The sequence below is a fragment of the Pristis pectinata genome, chromosome 45 (assembly GCF_009764475.1).
Source record: "Pristis pectinata isolate sPriPec2 chromosome 45, sPriPec2.1.pri, whole genome shotgun sequence".
In the NCBI taxonomy this organism is placed as follows: domain Eukaryota; kingdom Metazoa; phylum Chordata; class Chondrichthyes; order Rhinopristiformes; family Pristidae; genus Pristis; species Pristis pectinata.
This window is the reverse complement of record NC_067448.1, coordinates 2,577,452-2,591,992: the sequence shown is the minus strand read 5'-3', so window position 1 is coordinate 2,591,992 and position 14,541 is coordinate 2,577,452. Positions and strand designations below refer to the sequence as shown.

Genomic DNA, 14,541 nt, shown 5'->3' with positions numbered 1-14,541 from the left:
ATGGTTCTTAAAGTTCAGTTCCGCAAGCCATAAGGTGAAACATGAGCAAGGGCTTCTTCAACAACCACCGTTGTCTGAAGATAAGATGTAGATGTAGAAAAACATAGAGAGAGTACATACGAAATCCAAATGTTCCATGATGGAACCCAAACGACACTTCAGTGTTTACTCGGTAGTGACTTCCTCACCCCGAAAAGCATCCGAACCGTGGTCGTCCACACACACAAATACCTGTTTCCTTCTACAGGTCAGCAACAAAGTGAACTCCACCGGATTACTTCCAACTTCCATACATGGATTTCAGTGGCAAACACAGTTATTGTTTCTCATCCATCGATAGAGAAAACAAGCAGGCTGGTGTCTCTCTCCCTTCTCTCTCTCTCTCCTTCTTCTAACTTCTTCAACAACGTCATTACGTCCTTTATCTTCTATTGACGTAAGCACGCCCCACACACACATACACACGCACTCTCTATCTTAAAGGGACTTTCACTGAGTCCGTAACACCTCCCACCTAAAAAAAAAATTTTCCCAAGAAAATTTTAACCGCGCATAGAGTTAGTAATGTTAATAATTATCACGCTACACAACTACAGACTATCAGATTAGTACAGATATATGTTTCCCATTTAACATAGGGAAAGACAATCAGCAATCACATTATCTTTGCCTTTAATGTGAGTTATCATGAGATCAAACTCTTGCAAAATTAAACTCCAGTTTAACAGCCTTCTGTTCTTGTTTTTGACTCGGCTCAGAAACACCAATGGGTTATGATCTGTATACACAGTCAATGGTTTCTGAGCGGTGCAAACATATACACTGAAATGTTGCAAGGCTAAAACAAGCGACAGTAATTCTTTCTCTATGGTGGAATAATTCTTTTGATGCTCATTAAATTTCTTTGAAAAGTAAGCTACAGGATGGTCAATATCATCAAGGTCACCCTTCCGCAACAACACAGCTCCTGCAGCTTCATCACTGGCATCTACTGCTAATGAAAATGGCTTTTCAAAGTCAGGTGTTCTGAGCACAGGATGGTAGCATAAAATGGCTTTCAGTTTCTCAAATGCTTCTTGACAAGAATCTGTCCAAACAAACTTTACTCCCTTCTTCAGAAGATTAGTTAGGGGAAGAGCAATATCAGCAAAATTTTTACAAAATTTTCGATAATATCCAACCATTCCCAAAAATCTTCTAACAGTCCTCGTACCTGTGGGAATAGGGAACTCAGATATTGCTTGAACTTTTGCCTGAACAGGAGCTTGCTTGCCTTGACCTACAACATAACCAAGATACGTCACAGTGGCATGGCCAAATTCACTTTTAGCCAAGTTAACTGTAAGGTTAGCCTTGGAAAGTCTTTCAAACAACCTTTCTAACGCAGAGATGTGATCTTCCCAATGTATCATTCCCAGTCACTAAGTCGTCAATGTAGGCATCTGTATGTTTTAACCCATGAATCACCTGAATTAATCATTCTTTGAAATGTTGCCGGAGCATTTTTCATTCCAAATGGCAAAACATTGTATTCATACAATCCAGAAGGGGTTACAAAGGCTGAAATTTCCCTTCCTCTATCTGTTAATGGAACACACCAGTACCCTTTTAATAGGTCAATCTTTGTAAGAAATTTTGCCTTTCCCACTCTGTCTATGCAATCATCCACCCTAGGAATAGGGTAAGCATCTGACTTTGTTACAGCATTCACTTTCCTGTAATCTGTGCAAAATCTAACAGTTCCATCAGGTTTAGGTGCAATAACACAGGGTGAACTCCAATTTGAAGTAGAATGTCTAATAATATCATTTTCCAACATGTACTTTATTTCCTGATCAACATTCATTCGATATGGATGTTGTTTGATTGGTTTTGCATCCCCAACATCAACATCATGGGTAATTATCGATGTTCTGTTTGGAACATCTGGGAACAGATTTTTAAATTTTAAAATTAATTCTCTCATCTGTTGTTTTTGTGAAACTTGTAAATGGTCTAACTTCGTTTCAAGGTTCTCCAGGATATTTTGGTTTTTTAGTTTCGATGGAACAATATTTGGTCTAAATTGGCCTTCCTCAACATCAACATCAGGCATTCTAGAAACAACCTTTACATCATCCACCAAGGCCACAACTGAATCCCTCTCATAATAAGGTTTTAGCATGTTTACATGACAGAGTTGTGTTTTCTTGCATCTATCTGGTGTTTTGATTATATATGTTAAATCAGTCACTCGAGATTCAATAACATAGGGTCCAGAAAAGCGAGATTGCAAGGGATTATTTTGGCTAGGGAAAAATACCAACACCTTTTGCCCCACTGCGAATGTCCTAGGCTGAGCACGTCTATCAAAATATGTCTTCATTCTTATCTGGCTGGTTTTCAAATTCTCTCTCGCTAGCTGGCAGACTCTCTCCAACCGAGTTTTAAATTTTTGGACATAGTCCAACAGACTCAAGTGAACTTCCTCATTAACCCATTGCTCTCTTAACAACTCCAAAGGTCCTCTCACCCTATGTCCAAATACAAGCTCAAACAGACTAAATCCTATTGACTCCTGGATCGATTCTCTAACGGCAAACAAAAGTAAATGGATACCTTCGTCCCAATCCTTGGTGTTTTCAAAGCAATAAGTCTTCAGCATATTTTGAGAGTAGAATGAAATCTCTCCAGAGCTCCTTGAGATTCTGGGTGATATGCAGATGATACAATCTGCTTTGCTCCCAGCTCATAGACTATTTGTTGAAAAATTTTTGACATAAAATTACTACCTTGATCAGATTGGATTTCTTTTGGCAAACCAAACAAGGTAAAAAATTTTACAAGAGCCTTTGACACCGTCTTGGCCTTAATATTTCTAAGGGGTATTGCCTCTGGAAATCTAGAAGTGGCACACATGATGGTTAACAAATACTGATTTCCAGTTTTAGACTTTGGTAATGGGCCAACACAGTCTACAATCACCTTCGAAAAGGGTTCACCAAAAGCAGGAATTGGTTTCAAAGGAGCCACAGGGGGTTTTTGATTTGGTTTACCTACCATCTGACATGTGTGGCAGGTTCGACAAAACATCACCACATCTTTTCTCAAACCAGGCCAATAGAATTGTTTCAAGATCTTCCCTACAGTTTTATTCACACCAAAATGACCACCCAAAGGCATACTATGGGCCAGGTTTAAAATCTCATCCCTATAAACTTTTGGAACAACAACCTGATGAATAACTTCCCATTCCTCAGTAACAGGAACATGAGGAGGTCTCCATTTCCTCATTAACACTCCATTTTTGACATAGTATCCAGTTGGCACCTTTTCAATCTCCTCACATGAGAGTGCTTTTTCTTTCAATTCTGTCAACTCAGGGTCCTTTGTCTGTTCCACCATAAAATCCTTCCTTGACAAAGACAAATCTTTAAATTCAGGCTCACTATAAGGATGTTGATCCTCCAGTGAAGACAGAAAAGTCTCAGATAAGGCATCAAAATTTTCTTCCTGTTTAGGACTGTCACAAGGAACCACATCAGACTGCACCGGACTGTCTGTCTTGGCTAATTCTCTAGCTCTAGCTCGAGTCACCGCACATGATGGGTAAACATCTGGATCATCCTCAGACTCATCAATCCTTGGTTTGGTTGTTAACCGTACCACAGGATCACTTTCTCCATTTGCAAGGTCATTTCCCAATAACAAAGAAACTCCTTCCACTGGCAAACTAGGTCTTATCCCTATCTCAACTGGTCCTTCTACGAACTTTGACTTTAAAATCACCCTGTGAAAAGGGACAGACATGGTCTCACCTGTAACGCCTCGTACTAGATTTACTTCACCAGTGTCACTTTCTTCACCAAAATTTAAAACACTGTCCAGCAAGAGAGATTGACTAGCCCCAGTATCTCTAAGAATTTTCACTGGCACCTGGGGTGACTCATCATTCAGTGAAACAAAACCCTCTGATACATACGAACGGAATTCTTTTCTCACCTCCTCCAACTTTTCCGCTTTTACCTCTTGCAAGGACTGATCTTTAATAGCATCTCCTAAACCTTTTTGATTTTTAATTGCCTGAAAGCAAGCATTGGGCCCAGCTTCCTTCTTTTTCTTCAAAAGGGCACAATTAGATATCACGTGGCCAGGTTTCCTACAGTAATAACAAGTACGCTCAACAGGTTTCTCCAGCCCTGGCTTCTTTTCATCCTTCCCTTTTTGATTACCTCCCAATTTAATCTCCGGTTTCCCTGGATTGTCTTTGTAACTCCTTTGAAAGGTTTTAGGTTGTCCCCATTTGGATTTATGGGTTAAAGCATAATCATCTGCCAACCTAGCAGTTTCTTGTAAAGTTTCCACTGCCTTTTCATTTAAATATGTTGTTAATTCAGCTGGAACACATCTTTTAAAGTCTTCCACTAGTATCAATTCTGTCAATTTATCATAATCCCCATCTACATTTTTAGCCAGGCACCATCGTTCAAAACATATTCTCTTTCCATTGGCAAATTCCATATAAGTCTGATCTGCAGATTTCCTCAAGTCTCTGAATTTTTGTCTATAAGCCTCAGGGACCAATTCATAGGCCTTCAAAATAGCTTGTTTTACCTTGGTATAATCAGCTGCATCCTCGACAGACAAAGCAGAATAAGCTTTTTGAGCTTTACCTTTAATCACACTCTGTACCATAAGAGCCCATCCTTTCCTTGGCCAGTTTGAATTCACAGCAACCTTTTCAAAATGTTGGAAATACTGATCAACCTGATCTTCTTCAAAAGGAGGGACTAATCGAACCTCCCTGCTGGCTGAAAAACCATCATCAGAATCAGATTCCGAACTCCTACGCTTCATTTGTAACTCATGCTGCCTGTTTTTCTCCTCGTTATCCAGCTCCATCTGCTTCATTGCTAGATCAGCCTCTATCTTCATCTGAGTTATCTTTTGTTCGGCCTCTAATTTCTTTTGCTCTCGTTCAGCTTCTAATTTATTTTGCTCTCGTTCAGCCTCTATCTTTGCCAGCTGCACCTGTGCCTCAGAAATTGCTATTTCACTGCCAGGAAACTGTTTTAACACTTCCTTCTCAAACACCTTCTTTTCCACATAATGGCCAGCTATCAGTCTCTGAATATCTGCCTTTCTCATAGACTGCTTTACTTCTGTAAGGTTTAGCCTTGTAGCAATCTTTATCAAATCATCCTTTTTCGCCACCTCCAATCCCTTTTGGGTTGGTGACTCCAAAAATGCCTTAATATCCATTGCTGCTGGTTTCCACACACACAAGCCAATTAAAAAAAGAATTTATCAGACCTCCCTCAAAAATCTTTGGATTGAATCTCGAACAAATCTCGTCAATCTGGGGTACGATCCCAGACGACACTCGTTAACCTTGGGAACTATCCCGGACCAGCCCCCAATTTTGTCACAAACCAGCAACAAAAGAAACACACTGAGCATGATTCAGTGTTAAAAACTATTTTATTAATCACTACTTATGATAATACGTAAAATAAAAGTAAAAATGTTAGTATGTTAGAATTCAAGAATGTTAAACCTCGAACGTTAACCCCAAACCTAAACTCTTCGTGTGTGTGTGTGTGACAAAGTCCAAAACTCCCAGTTCCGGAATGGTTCTTAAAGTTCAGTTCCGCAAGCCATAAGGTGAAACATGAGCAAGGGCTTCTTCAACAACCACCGTTGTCTGAAGATAAGATGTAGATGTAGAAAAACATAGAGAGAGTACATACGAAATCCAAATGTTCCATGATGGAACCCAAACGACACTTCAGTGTTTACTCGGTAGTGACTTCCTCACCCCGAAAAGCATCCGAACCGTGGTCGTCCACACACACAAATACCTGTTTCCTTCTACAGGTCAGCAACAAAGTGAACTCCACCGGATTACTTCCAACTTCCATACATGGATTTCAGTGGCAAACACAGTTATTGTTTCTCATCCATCGATAGAGAAAACAAGCAGGCTGGTGTCTCTCTCCCTTCTCTCTCTCTCCTTCTTCTTCTAACTTCTTCAACAACGTTATTACGTCCTTTATCTTCTATTGACGTAAGCACGCCCCACACACACATACACACACACTCTCTATCTTAAAGGGACTTTCACTGAGTCCGTAACAGCCAGAAACATTTCTTTGCGATTTACCCGGGGTTACTGACTCCATCATCCTCATTGCCTAGCAGACTTCATTTTGACCACAGAGCTCTGACTTTCACTTTTCCATCATCAATCTTTCTCAGTCACTCTATCCTGTCACATGCCTCCCTCAAGGGCCATCCCACTTGTGGTACTAAGACAAGCAGCAAGACCCCCTTTGTGTTGTCAGGTGCATACTGAATCCATCCATCTATGCGTCCCTGGGCTTTTTAGTCTCCGATAAATCCCAGTATGCATAGCCATAGACCAAAGGTCAATAATTCCCTCATCTATGGTATGCCAAAGTCTGCTGTGTAGCTCCCAATCTACCACAGAGGGATACACCCTCAATACCACACATTGCATCCGTGCGAACAGATCTGTAGGGTCATTGTTATCACTTCGCATCTGGTGATCAATACTGCCTTGTGTGGAGAAAGGGAGCAAATTATTTGACTCCTCAGCAATTAGAAACATCTCGTTGGCACCCACACCCCATAACTGAGTTAACCATAAGGCAAGGGACTCAATGTGGGATAAATTTAAACAAGGGTCTTTTGTTTAAATTTATCCCACATTGCCTCTTTTGCCTGAGTTGTCCACCGCCCCAGTCAGTCTGTCTTCCTGCGTCATGCATTCAGCCCCTGGTCACAGTCTTTGTACTGTGGATCGTCATCAGACAAGCCTGTAAGATCAGCTTCTCATCCGTGGTGACCTGCTCATACCTTGGCCGGAGACGCTCGAGGCCATCGCCACAGTGAGTGTCAGGATGATACCATATATTGCCATCCCGGCTATCGGGATCCCAACCCTTGGTGCTTAATCTGACTGGATCCAGTTCCTGATCCCTCAGCCATTCCCAATTTTCTTGGCATGCTTGACTGAGTTTGCAGGCTGACAATCAATTCAGTTAATGTGACACTTTGCAGTTCCAGGGTTACCACTTTCCCGGTAAGAGTGGCCACTCATTGCTCTGCTGCCTGACACCAATTTTGTTTCTTTTTCCATGCACACAGCAAGATCCATAAGGCCGGACCCTTACTCCGCTTTTGCTTTGGAAACCCGACCTTAGTTAACAGAGTGACAACTGTCCCCAGGATGTTGCCACTACTGCTTTCCATCTCTGTTCTCCAACACGTGGGAGGGCAACACACGGACAATGTGTTGGCCATTACTCCAAAACCATGGGTATTGTCGGTCCACGCCGGTACCTAAACTCTGTCCCACCAGTGGGTACGTCCTGTTTGCAAAGCGTTTTGCTGAATCTGACGGACTATGCCAATTTGGTCACAAAACATTTTAAAATTCCTTCCTTGTTATTTCCTGATTCAGCAGCAAGAGGTATTCGGAAACAAAGGAGGCACTGTACACGCATTAAAAGTCATTAAAAAAAAAACTACTTTATTAGGATTATACAAAGTCCACTCAATAACCATTTCACTAAAATACAGAAGGAAAGAATACTTATCCACCATTCAGTCAATGAATCGATCTGATAGAATGCAGGAGGGAACAGCCTCTTCTGCAATTCTCTCTCTCTGCCTGGTGTCAGTCTCTCAGCACTGGTCGCAACCTCAGCCTGAAGTACATTCTGCTTAGGAAAAGGAGCAGCTTCTTATACCCTTCAAAACCCCTGACCCAAGTTCTTTTCCATGGTACCAAGTGGTACCTTCTTATCTCTGGGCACAACTTAAAGACCAAGACGTCAGGTTTTGCAGAAAAAAGAACATTTTTCACCATTCACCGTTACCTACACCCCAAGGTTGGGTACCAGGACTCCAGTCTGTTCTCGAAACATTCACTGAATTCTGAGCTGACACCATACATTGTTGCACACACTAAGGAGAATCAAACATAACTTCTGGAAAATTTAACTCTCTCCTTACCTGGATTGAAAATTGGTCACTGGACAGAATGCAAAAGTTGAAAACAAAAGGATACTTCTCAGGTTGGCAGGCTCTTGAACCAACCAGCACAACCTAAAACCTATGGTTTAGCAACTTGCACTAAAATGTTTTTTGTTCATTTTAATTTGTGTTCTTTCTTGTAAAAATTGTGTATAATTTATGTTGACACAAGGGATTCTGAAGATGCTGGAAGCTGGAGCAAAACACACAAAATGCTGGGCCAATGAAGGGTCTTGACCTGAAATGTGGAAGGTTTATTTCCCTCCATAGATGCTGCCCTCCACAGACCTGCTGAGCTCCTCCAGCATTTTGTGGATAATTTATGTTGATGTTTTTTCTTGTGAATGCTGCACCTGTGATGATGCTGCTACTGCAGCAAGTTAGATTTTCATTGCACTTGTTCATTCATGCAATTGTGCAGGTGACAATACACTCAACTTTGACTTTGTGACTGACGGCTACTGCAGGGATAGGTGTTAGGCGCCCAAGCCATTCAGAATCTACATTAATGATTAAACTGATGGCATATTTCCATGCCTACCAATTATACAAAACTAACTGGGACTGAGCTTAGGGAGGAGAGTGTAAAGAAGCTTTGAGTGAGATGGGCAAGGTGGGCAAAGTAAGGCAAATGGAACATCATGTGAAAAAGATGTGAAGTGAGCCTACATTGTTACAAAACTGAAAAGTGCATGATTTTAAAATGGTATGACTTGATAAATGTGATATTGAGAGCAACCCGAGTACTTGTACACAAGGAAGCCAAGTGGTAGATTAGCATTTATTTCAAGATGACTTGAGTACCAGAGTTAAGACGGCCTGTTGCAATTTTATAGAAGCTGATGTCATCCTGAAATTAACTTTCCCCTTCTGTCCGCTGTAAGTAACACAGTGTCACGAAGTCGATTTGAACAAATACCTTTATTAGCAGTGCACCGCTAGCAGACTTCGCTTCAGCACTCACTGAGAGTCGCTTCCCGAGGTCTCCCAGCACAAAGGGCAGACAGACATTTATACAGGAATTGTCACGCACATCCCATCCAAATGGCGCCGCGAGTTTCAGTCAAGCTATAGAGATCCTGAGACAGCTATCACACCTCTTGTCTTAGTATAATTGAGTTATAATCAAGGCTTTCAAAGGCAAGTATCACCCTTCGTTGTTCAGAACAAACCTCCACCTCGATGTTAATTACACCCAGTATCGCCACAGTCTGACATATCGGAATGGTCCATTACCCAAAACAAAGGCACATACTTAACATTCCAACTTAACTAGTGGGTCAGCAGCTTGCTAGTCCTTGCTAGAGAAATATAAATGCATATATATATATATATATATATATATATATATATTTTGTTTACCAGTTATAGGTATGGTTGCAATTCTTAACCCTTCACTTCCTCATTCCCTCCTTTTTATCATTTCATAATCAACTAGAGCAGCGCTGAGAACGGGGCCGAGAGCTTATTAATAAGGACCTTGCAACATGTATTTAGACAGGCCAGCACCACACAGCATACTATTATAATCACGACTAGTCCCACAGCTGCATGCAGCAGGTATGATGCCCACGACCCTCCTAGTAGCCAGCCCAACTGACTTGTCCCTCCTATAAGTCCCTGCCTAAAGCTATCTACTTGCTTCTGAATGTCCTGAATGGCATGGGAGATGTTGTAGGACTCATCTCTCACGTTGGTGATACATTTCTCCCCAACTATGGCACATACTCCTCCTTGCAGAGTCAACTGGTAGTGCACAGCATACCGGGTCTGCTGGGCATAAAGTCGAAGCTCCGCCAGTTCCCGGTTTACTGCCTTCAGGCCCTCCATAGTACTGTTTCCCAGTGCAGCCAGTCCACAAATAAGGTAGTTCCGGTTTTTTGCGGCTATAGTTCCTGCCGAACCCCCCAGAGAGTACTCAGGAATCCACAGTCTAACTATGCTAAGGGAGATCCCAATGACATAGTATCCCTCCAATCCTCACACAACTCCTCACTAACTGACCACACCACAAGTCTTCATTGGACATGAGCCTTCTGGGGGCAGGGGACCATGACCGGCCTGATCATTCCCATTGCAAACCAGGCTGGCAGAGTGGAGGTGGCTGTGGTGTAAGTGCCATTAAAGAGGAACACATACCCTTCCTTAGCCCGGTAGCAGGTTACATTACCCGATTGCCGTGGACTGGGCATTTGAGAATACCAAGAGATCCCAGCAACATTTCTCCCATGCTCCCTCAGGTAATTCTCCCTGGTTCGCCATTCTAAAGAGACATTAGACAATCTCACGTGGGTCCCGTTCCCTTCCCCACAAACCCATCGTTCTCCTGCGAGTAACGTAACACACCTAGTGGCAGCGCACTCACAGCTAAACCATCCCCCCTTAAACCCACAATTCCTCTCTGTACAGGTAGTGGTGGTGCATGCTATCATATGTTGTACAATCGCTAGCCCACAACCCCACCCTTTGCCGGTGAAGCAGTGGGAGAAATACTGGTGGTGGGTTGTACTACTAGCTCCTGTAACTGCTCCTTGCAAGCATTTACCCGATAGCACCCTCCTGTAAGTTCCCGTCTGCCCAACACACTTTGTTTTTGAAAATTCATACTTTAAGAGGGCCCTGGGGCTCCAGCTTGGTGTGGCTACAAGAAGGCCTTCCACTGACTCTGCCAAGGGGTAACAAATGGTGCGATTCCCATGTAACTGCATATGTATTTTGTAAAACAAATTATCCTCTAACTCCCACACAAGAGTACTGGTAATGGTAAGGAGTCCGAATTTAAGAAGTATTAGCTTTCCTCCGGTGGCCATCGTTTACAGTCGCTCAGATGAATCCAGCGTTCCTGGCCTTTTACTTTCACGGCTGTCAGTGTTTGGAGTAGTATCTGGAGGGGCTTTTCCACCGAGGTCCCAGTTTAGGGCGCTCCCAATCCCGTATCAGTACCGAGTCTCCGATTTCCAGGTCAGGCAATTCCATGTCCTGCCCTTCAGGTGGTTTAAAGGCACTCTCCACCTGCGAATGAAGAAACTTTAAAGAGGACGTAAGTTGTCTGAAATACCTTTGTAGTTCATCCCCCATGATATTGTCAACTTGTGTGGCGGGGTTGGGTGTCAGCGTCCCATGGGGTTCTTCCCGGACGCCCAAAAACGATATCGGCAGCTGATACCCCAGTGACTGTGTGGGAGGTGATTCTCTTATGGTATAATGTTAAGGGGAGAACCTTCAACCAGTTTAGATCTGTCTCTGACACTAATTTGGTTAGTTTATTCTTAAGGGTGCTGTTAGCTCTCTCTACTACACCCACTGATTGAGGGTGGTAGGTGCAGTGGAACTGCTGTTCGATATGCAATGCCTCGCACAATTCCTTATTTATTTTCCCTATGAAGTGGGGGCCATTATCACAACTTATCCGTCAGGGTACCCCAAACCTAGGTGTAACCTCTGTAAGCAATAACTTTACCACCGTTGAGGCCTTATTGTTGGTGGTTGGAAAAGCTTCAATCCATCTACTAAATACATCAACAATAATAAGACAGTACTTGTAACAATGTACACGCGGTAATTCAATAAAGTCGAGTTGTATGCATTCAAAAGGACCACCTGGCAAGGGGGTTTTGCCTGGGGTGCACCTCACCCCTTTCCCAGCATTGGTTTGTTGGCATATCAAGCATGACCGTATTTTGCCTTGTGCTGCTTCCTCCAATCTGGGGTGCCACCAGGTACGTAGTAAAATGTTACTCATTCCCTCCTTGCCAAGGTGGGTGTCAGAATGTAGGCAGTCAATAAGCATTGGTAACAAAGAATCAGGTATACATACTTGACCGACTGGAGTAACCCAGAGGCCGTGTAGCGCAGAGTGTGTACACCCGCGCACCTTCCACATTTGTTTTTCTGAGTCAGGGGCGTCCCCCTGTAAGTGCTGCACAGTGACCATGTCTGGGGTGCCCGGCGTTGCTATGTTTGGCTTGCAAACAACTGCTTGTTTTTCCATAGTGGAAACGGTTTTAGACCCCTGGCGTGCTGCCAATTTCGCTTCTATATCTGCCCTGTTATTGCCCTGGGTTATTGGGGAGGCATCTGAAAGGTGAGCGGAGCATTTAATGATGGCCAATTTGTTTGGGAGGGGATGGCTTGGAGGAGGTTCTTTACATAAACCGCAATCTGTATGGGGCTACCTGTAGAGGTCAGAAATCCCCTGTGTGCCCAGAGTTGGCCAAAATCATGGGCAACTCCAAAAGCATAGCGGGAGTCAGTGAAGACATTAGCTACTTTGTCCTTGGCTAAAATGCAAGCTCGGGTCAGGGCAAAGAGTTCTGCTTTTTGGGCAGAGACTGGGGGCTGCAGAGATGCCGATTCCACACTCTGGGAGTCGTTAACCACAGCATAGCCGCTAAGGCGGATGCCCTGTTCAGAAATGTAGGAACTACCGTCGACGTACAGGTTTAAGTCGGCTGACTGGATAGCCTTATCTGAAAGGTCCGGGCGGGGTGCAGTTAAAAAGTGGTTACGCATTAGACAGTCATGAGGTGGGTCCGCAAGATCCTCAGGTGGCACCTCTAGGAAGGTGGCAGGATTAATGGTCGTACAGTAAGCAAAAGTGAGGAGTGGGTTATTCAGGAGTGCTACCTCGTATCTGTTTAAGCGGGCCTGGGTAAGGTGTTGAGTCTGGTGAGAAGTTAAGAGTGCCATTACGGTATGGGAGGGATAAACCATCACTGCCTGTTGCAAGGTTATATTGGAGGCTGCTGTTACTAGGGAATAAATGGCTGGAAGCATTTGTGAGCATGGTGGAAGTCCCCTTGCAACTGGGTCCAGCCGAGTGGAGTAGTATGCCACCGGTCTTTTCCTATCCCCATGGGTTTGAGTAAGGATGGCTGGAGCGCAGTCCTCTAGGACATTCACGAAGAGCTGAAATGGGCGATCATACAAAGGGCGTCCCAGGGCCGGGGCGCTGGCAAGGGCCTGTTTGAGGCTATCAAAGGCCTCCCTTTGTTCCTTGGTAAGTTCAAAGGGTCCCACGGACTGGCTTGAGGCCAAGGGTGTGAGGTGCTTAGTAAGGAGCGCCACGTTAGGTAGCCACTGTCTGCAGTTATTTACTAACCCTAAGAGGGCGCGCATACCCTTTGGGGTAGTGGGCGGTGGGGTGGCAACGATGGGCATAATACGTTCGGGAGTGAGCCGCCGCTCAGTAGCACTTAAGAGGGTGCCCAGAAATTTTACCTGGTGCTGGGTTCGTTTTACATTCTGTGGAGGTATTACGTATCCCCACGAGTGGAGAGCGTTAAGTAGTCTATTCGTGTCCGCGATGTTGGCGGGCTCCGAGGGGCTTGCTAGTAAAAGGTCATCTACATACTGGACAATGGTGGATTTATCAGAAAGGTGGAACCCTTGGAGTTGATTATGTAAAACTTGGGAAACAATAGTCGGGAAGTGTATAAAACCTTGCGGGAGGCGCGTCCAAGTGTATTGCTGACCTTGGAAGGTGAAAGCAAACAGGTACTGCGAGTCGGGAGAGAGGGGAATTGCGAAAAATACATGCTGCAGGTCCGCAATGGTAAAAACGCAAGAGTCGGCAGGGATACTGCTGAGAATGGTAGCTGGATTCGGGACCTCGGGATGTAGTGGCTCCACTATCTCGTTGACCTTACATAGGTCTTGTACAAGGCGCCACTCTGTTCGTCTGGGTTTGGGGACGGGTAAAATGGGGGTGTTACAAGGTGATTGGCAAGGAACCAGGATGCCTTGTCTGCAGAATGAATCTATTTACTGAGTTATTCCGTCGACTGCCTCTCTCCGAAGGGGATACTGTGGGACGGAAGGCAGTTGTGCTCCCGGTCTTACACGGATCTGGACTGGGGTCACTGGGGTGTATCCCACCTCGGACTTTGATGCGGCCCATAAATCGGGGGTGGGTTCATCTGAAGGGAGTCGATGGGGCCGGTGATGGTGTAAACAGCCCGTCACCGAGAAAGGGACGAGGTAGTAAGTCAGGGTCCCCCCTGGCAGAGCCTGAGGAACCCCGAAAAGGCCTTTGTCTGCCTGTACCTCAAGCCGGTGGGCTAGGAATCCCAGTTCCTTTGGTCTATGTCCCTCGTTAACTGACAGGGTAATGTGAGGGGACATCAAGCCTGACTGATTCCAGAATTCATTAGGCACTTGGACTAGAAGTGCTGCCCCCTCCTTCCCCACTACTTCCCCTAAAATAGTGACGGTCACCATGCTACCCAGGAGAGGAGCATACAACCCTTCTAGTTCCCTTGAGGCCCCAGTGGGGTCGTAAGCTAGCGTCACATGCGGGTCAGTGGTTTCCAAAGGTGGGTTAAAATCGCTGCTCGTGAGGTTCACCGTCCACCACTGAGGAGCCTGGTGAATCCAGAGGATCCTATGGTTTTTAGTACCAGTAATGGTAATACCGTCATCCAGGCATTGTATTTTGATTTGGAAGGAGCAGAGCAGGTCCCTTCCGGCTAGGTTAACCCCCAGGCTTGTGGTTACTGCAAA

General features: G+C 44.4%; 2 protein-coding genes across 5 annotated transcripts in view; both read right to left on the bottom strand.

Annotated features, from left to right (window-relative positions):
* The window catches only part of LOC127566801 (uncharacterized), a 209,102-nt gene extending 203,722 nt beyond the window's left edge, over positions 1-5,380 (bottom strand). Inside the window, exon 1 of the mRNA XM_052009316.1 lies at positions 2,576-5,380. Coding sequence (XP_051865276.1) covers positions 2,638-5,241 — 2,604 coding nt within the window. The 5' untranslated portion in view covers positions 5,242-5,380 and the 3' untranslated portion in view covers positions 2,576-2,637. The remainder of the gene's footprint in view (positions 1-2,575) is intronic.
* A 2,178-nt stretch (positions 5,381-7,558) lies between these two features.
* LOC127566800 (NACHT, LRR and PYD domains-containing protein 3-like) overlaps positions 7,559-14,541 on the bottom strand; it is a 44,575-nt gene continuing 37,592 nt past the window's right edge. For 3 of the 4 annotated variants that reach the window (XM_052009311.1, XM_052009315.1, XM_052009313.1), the window contains one exon: positions 7,559-11,052. The gene's annotated coding sequence lies outside the window, so the exon portion shown is untranslated. Of the gene's footprint in view, positions 11,068-14,541 lie in introns of all 4 variants that reach the window. The other variant, XM_052009312.1, reaches the window with a different exon arrangement.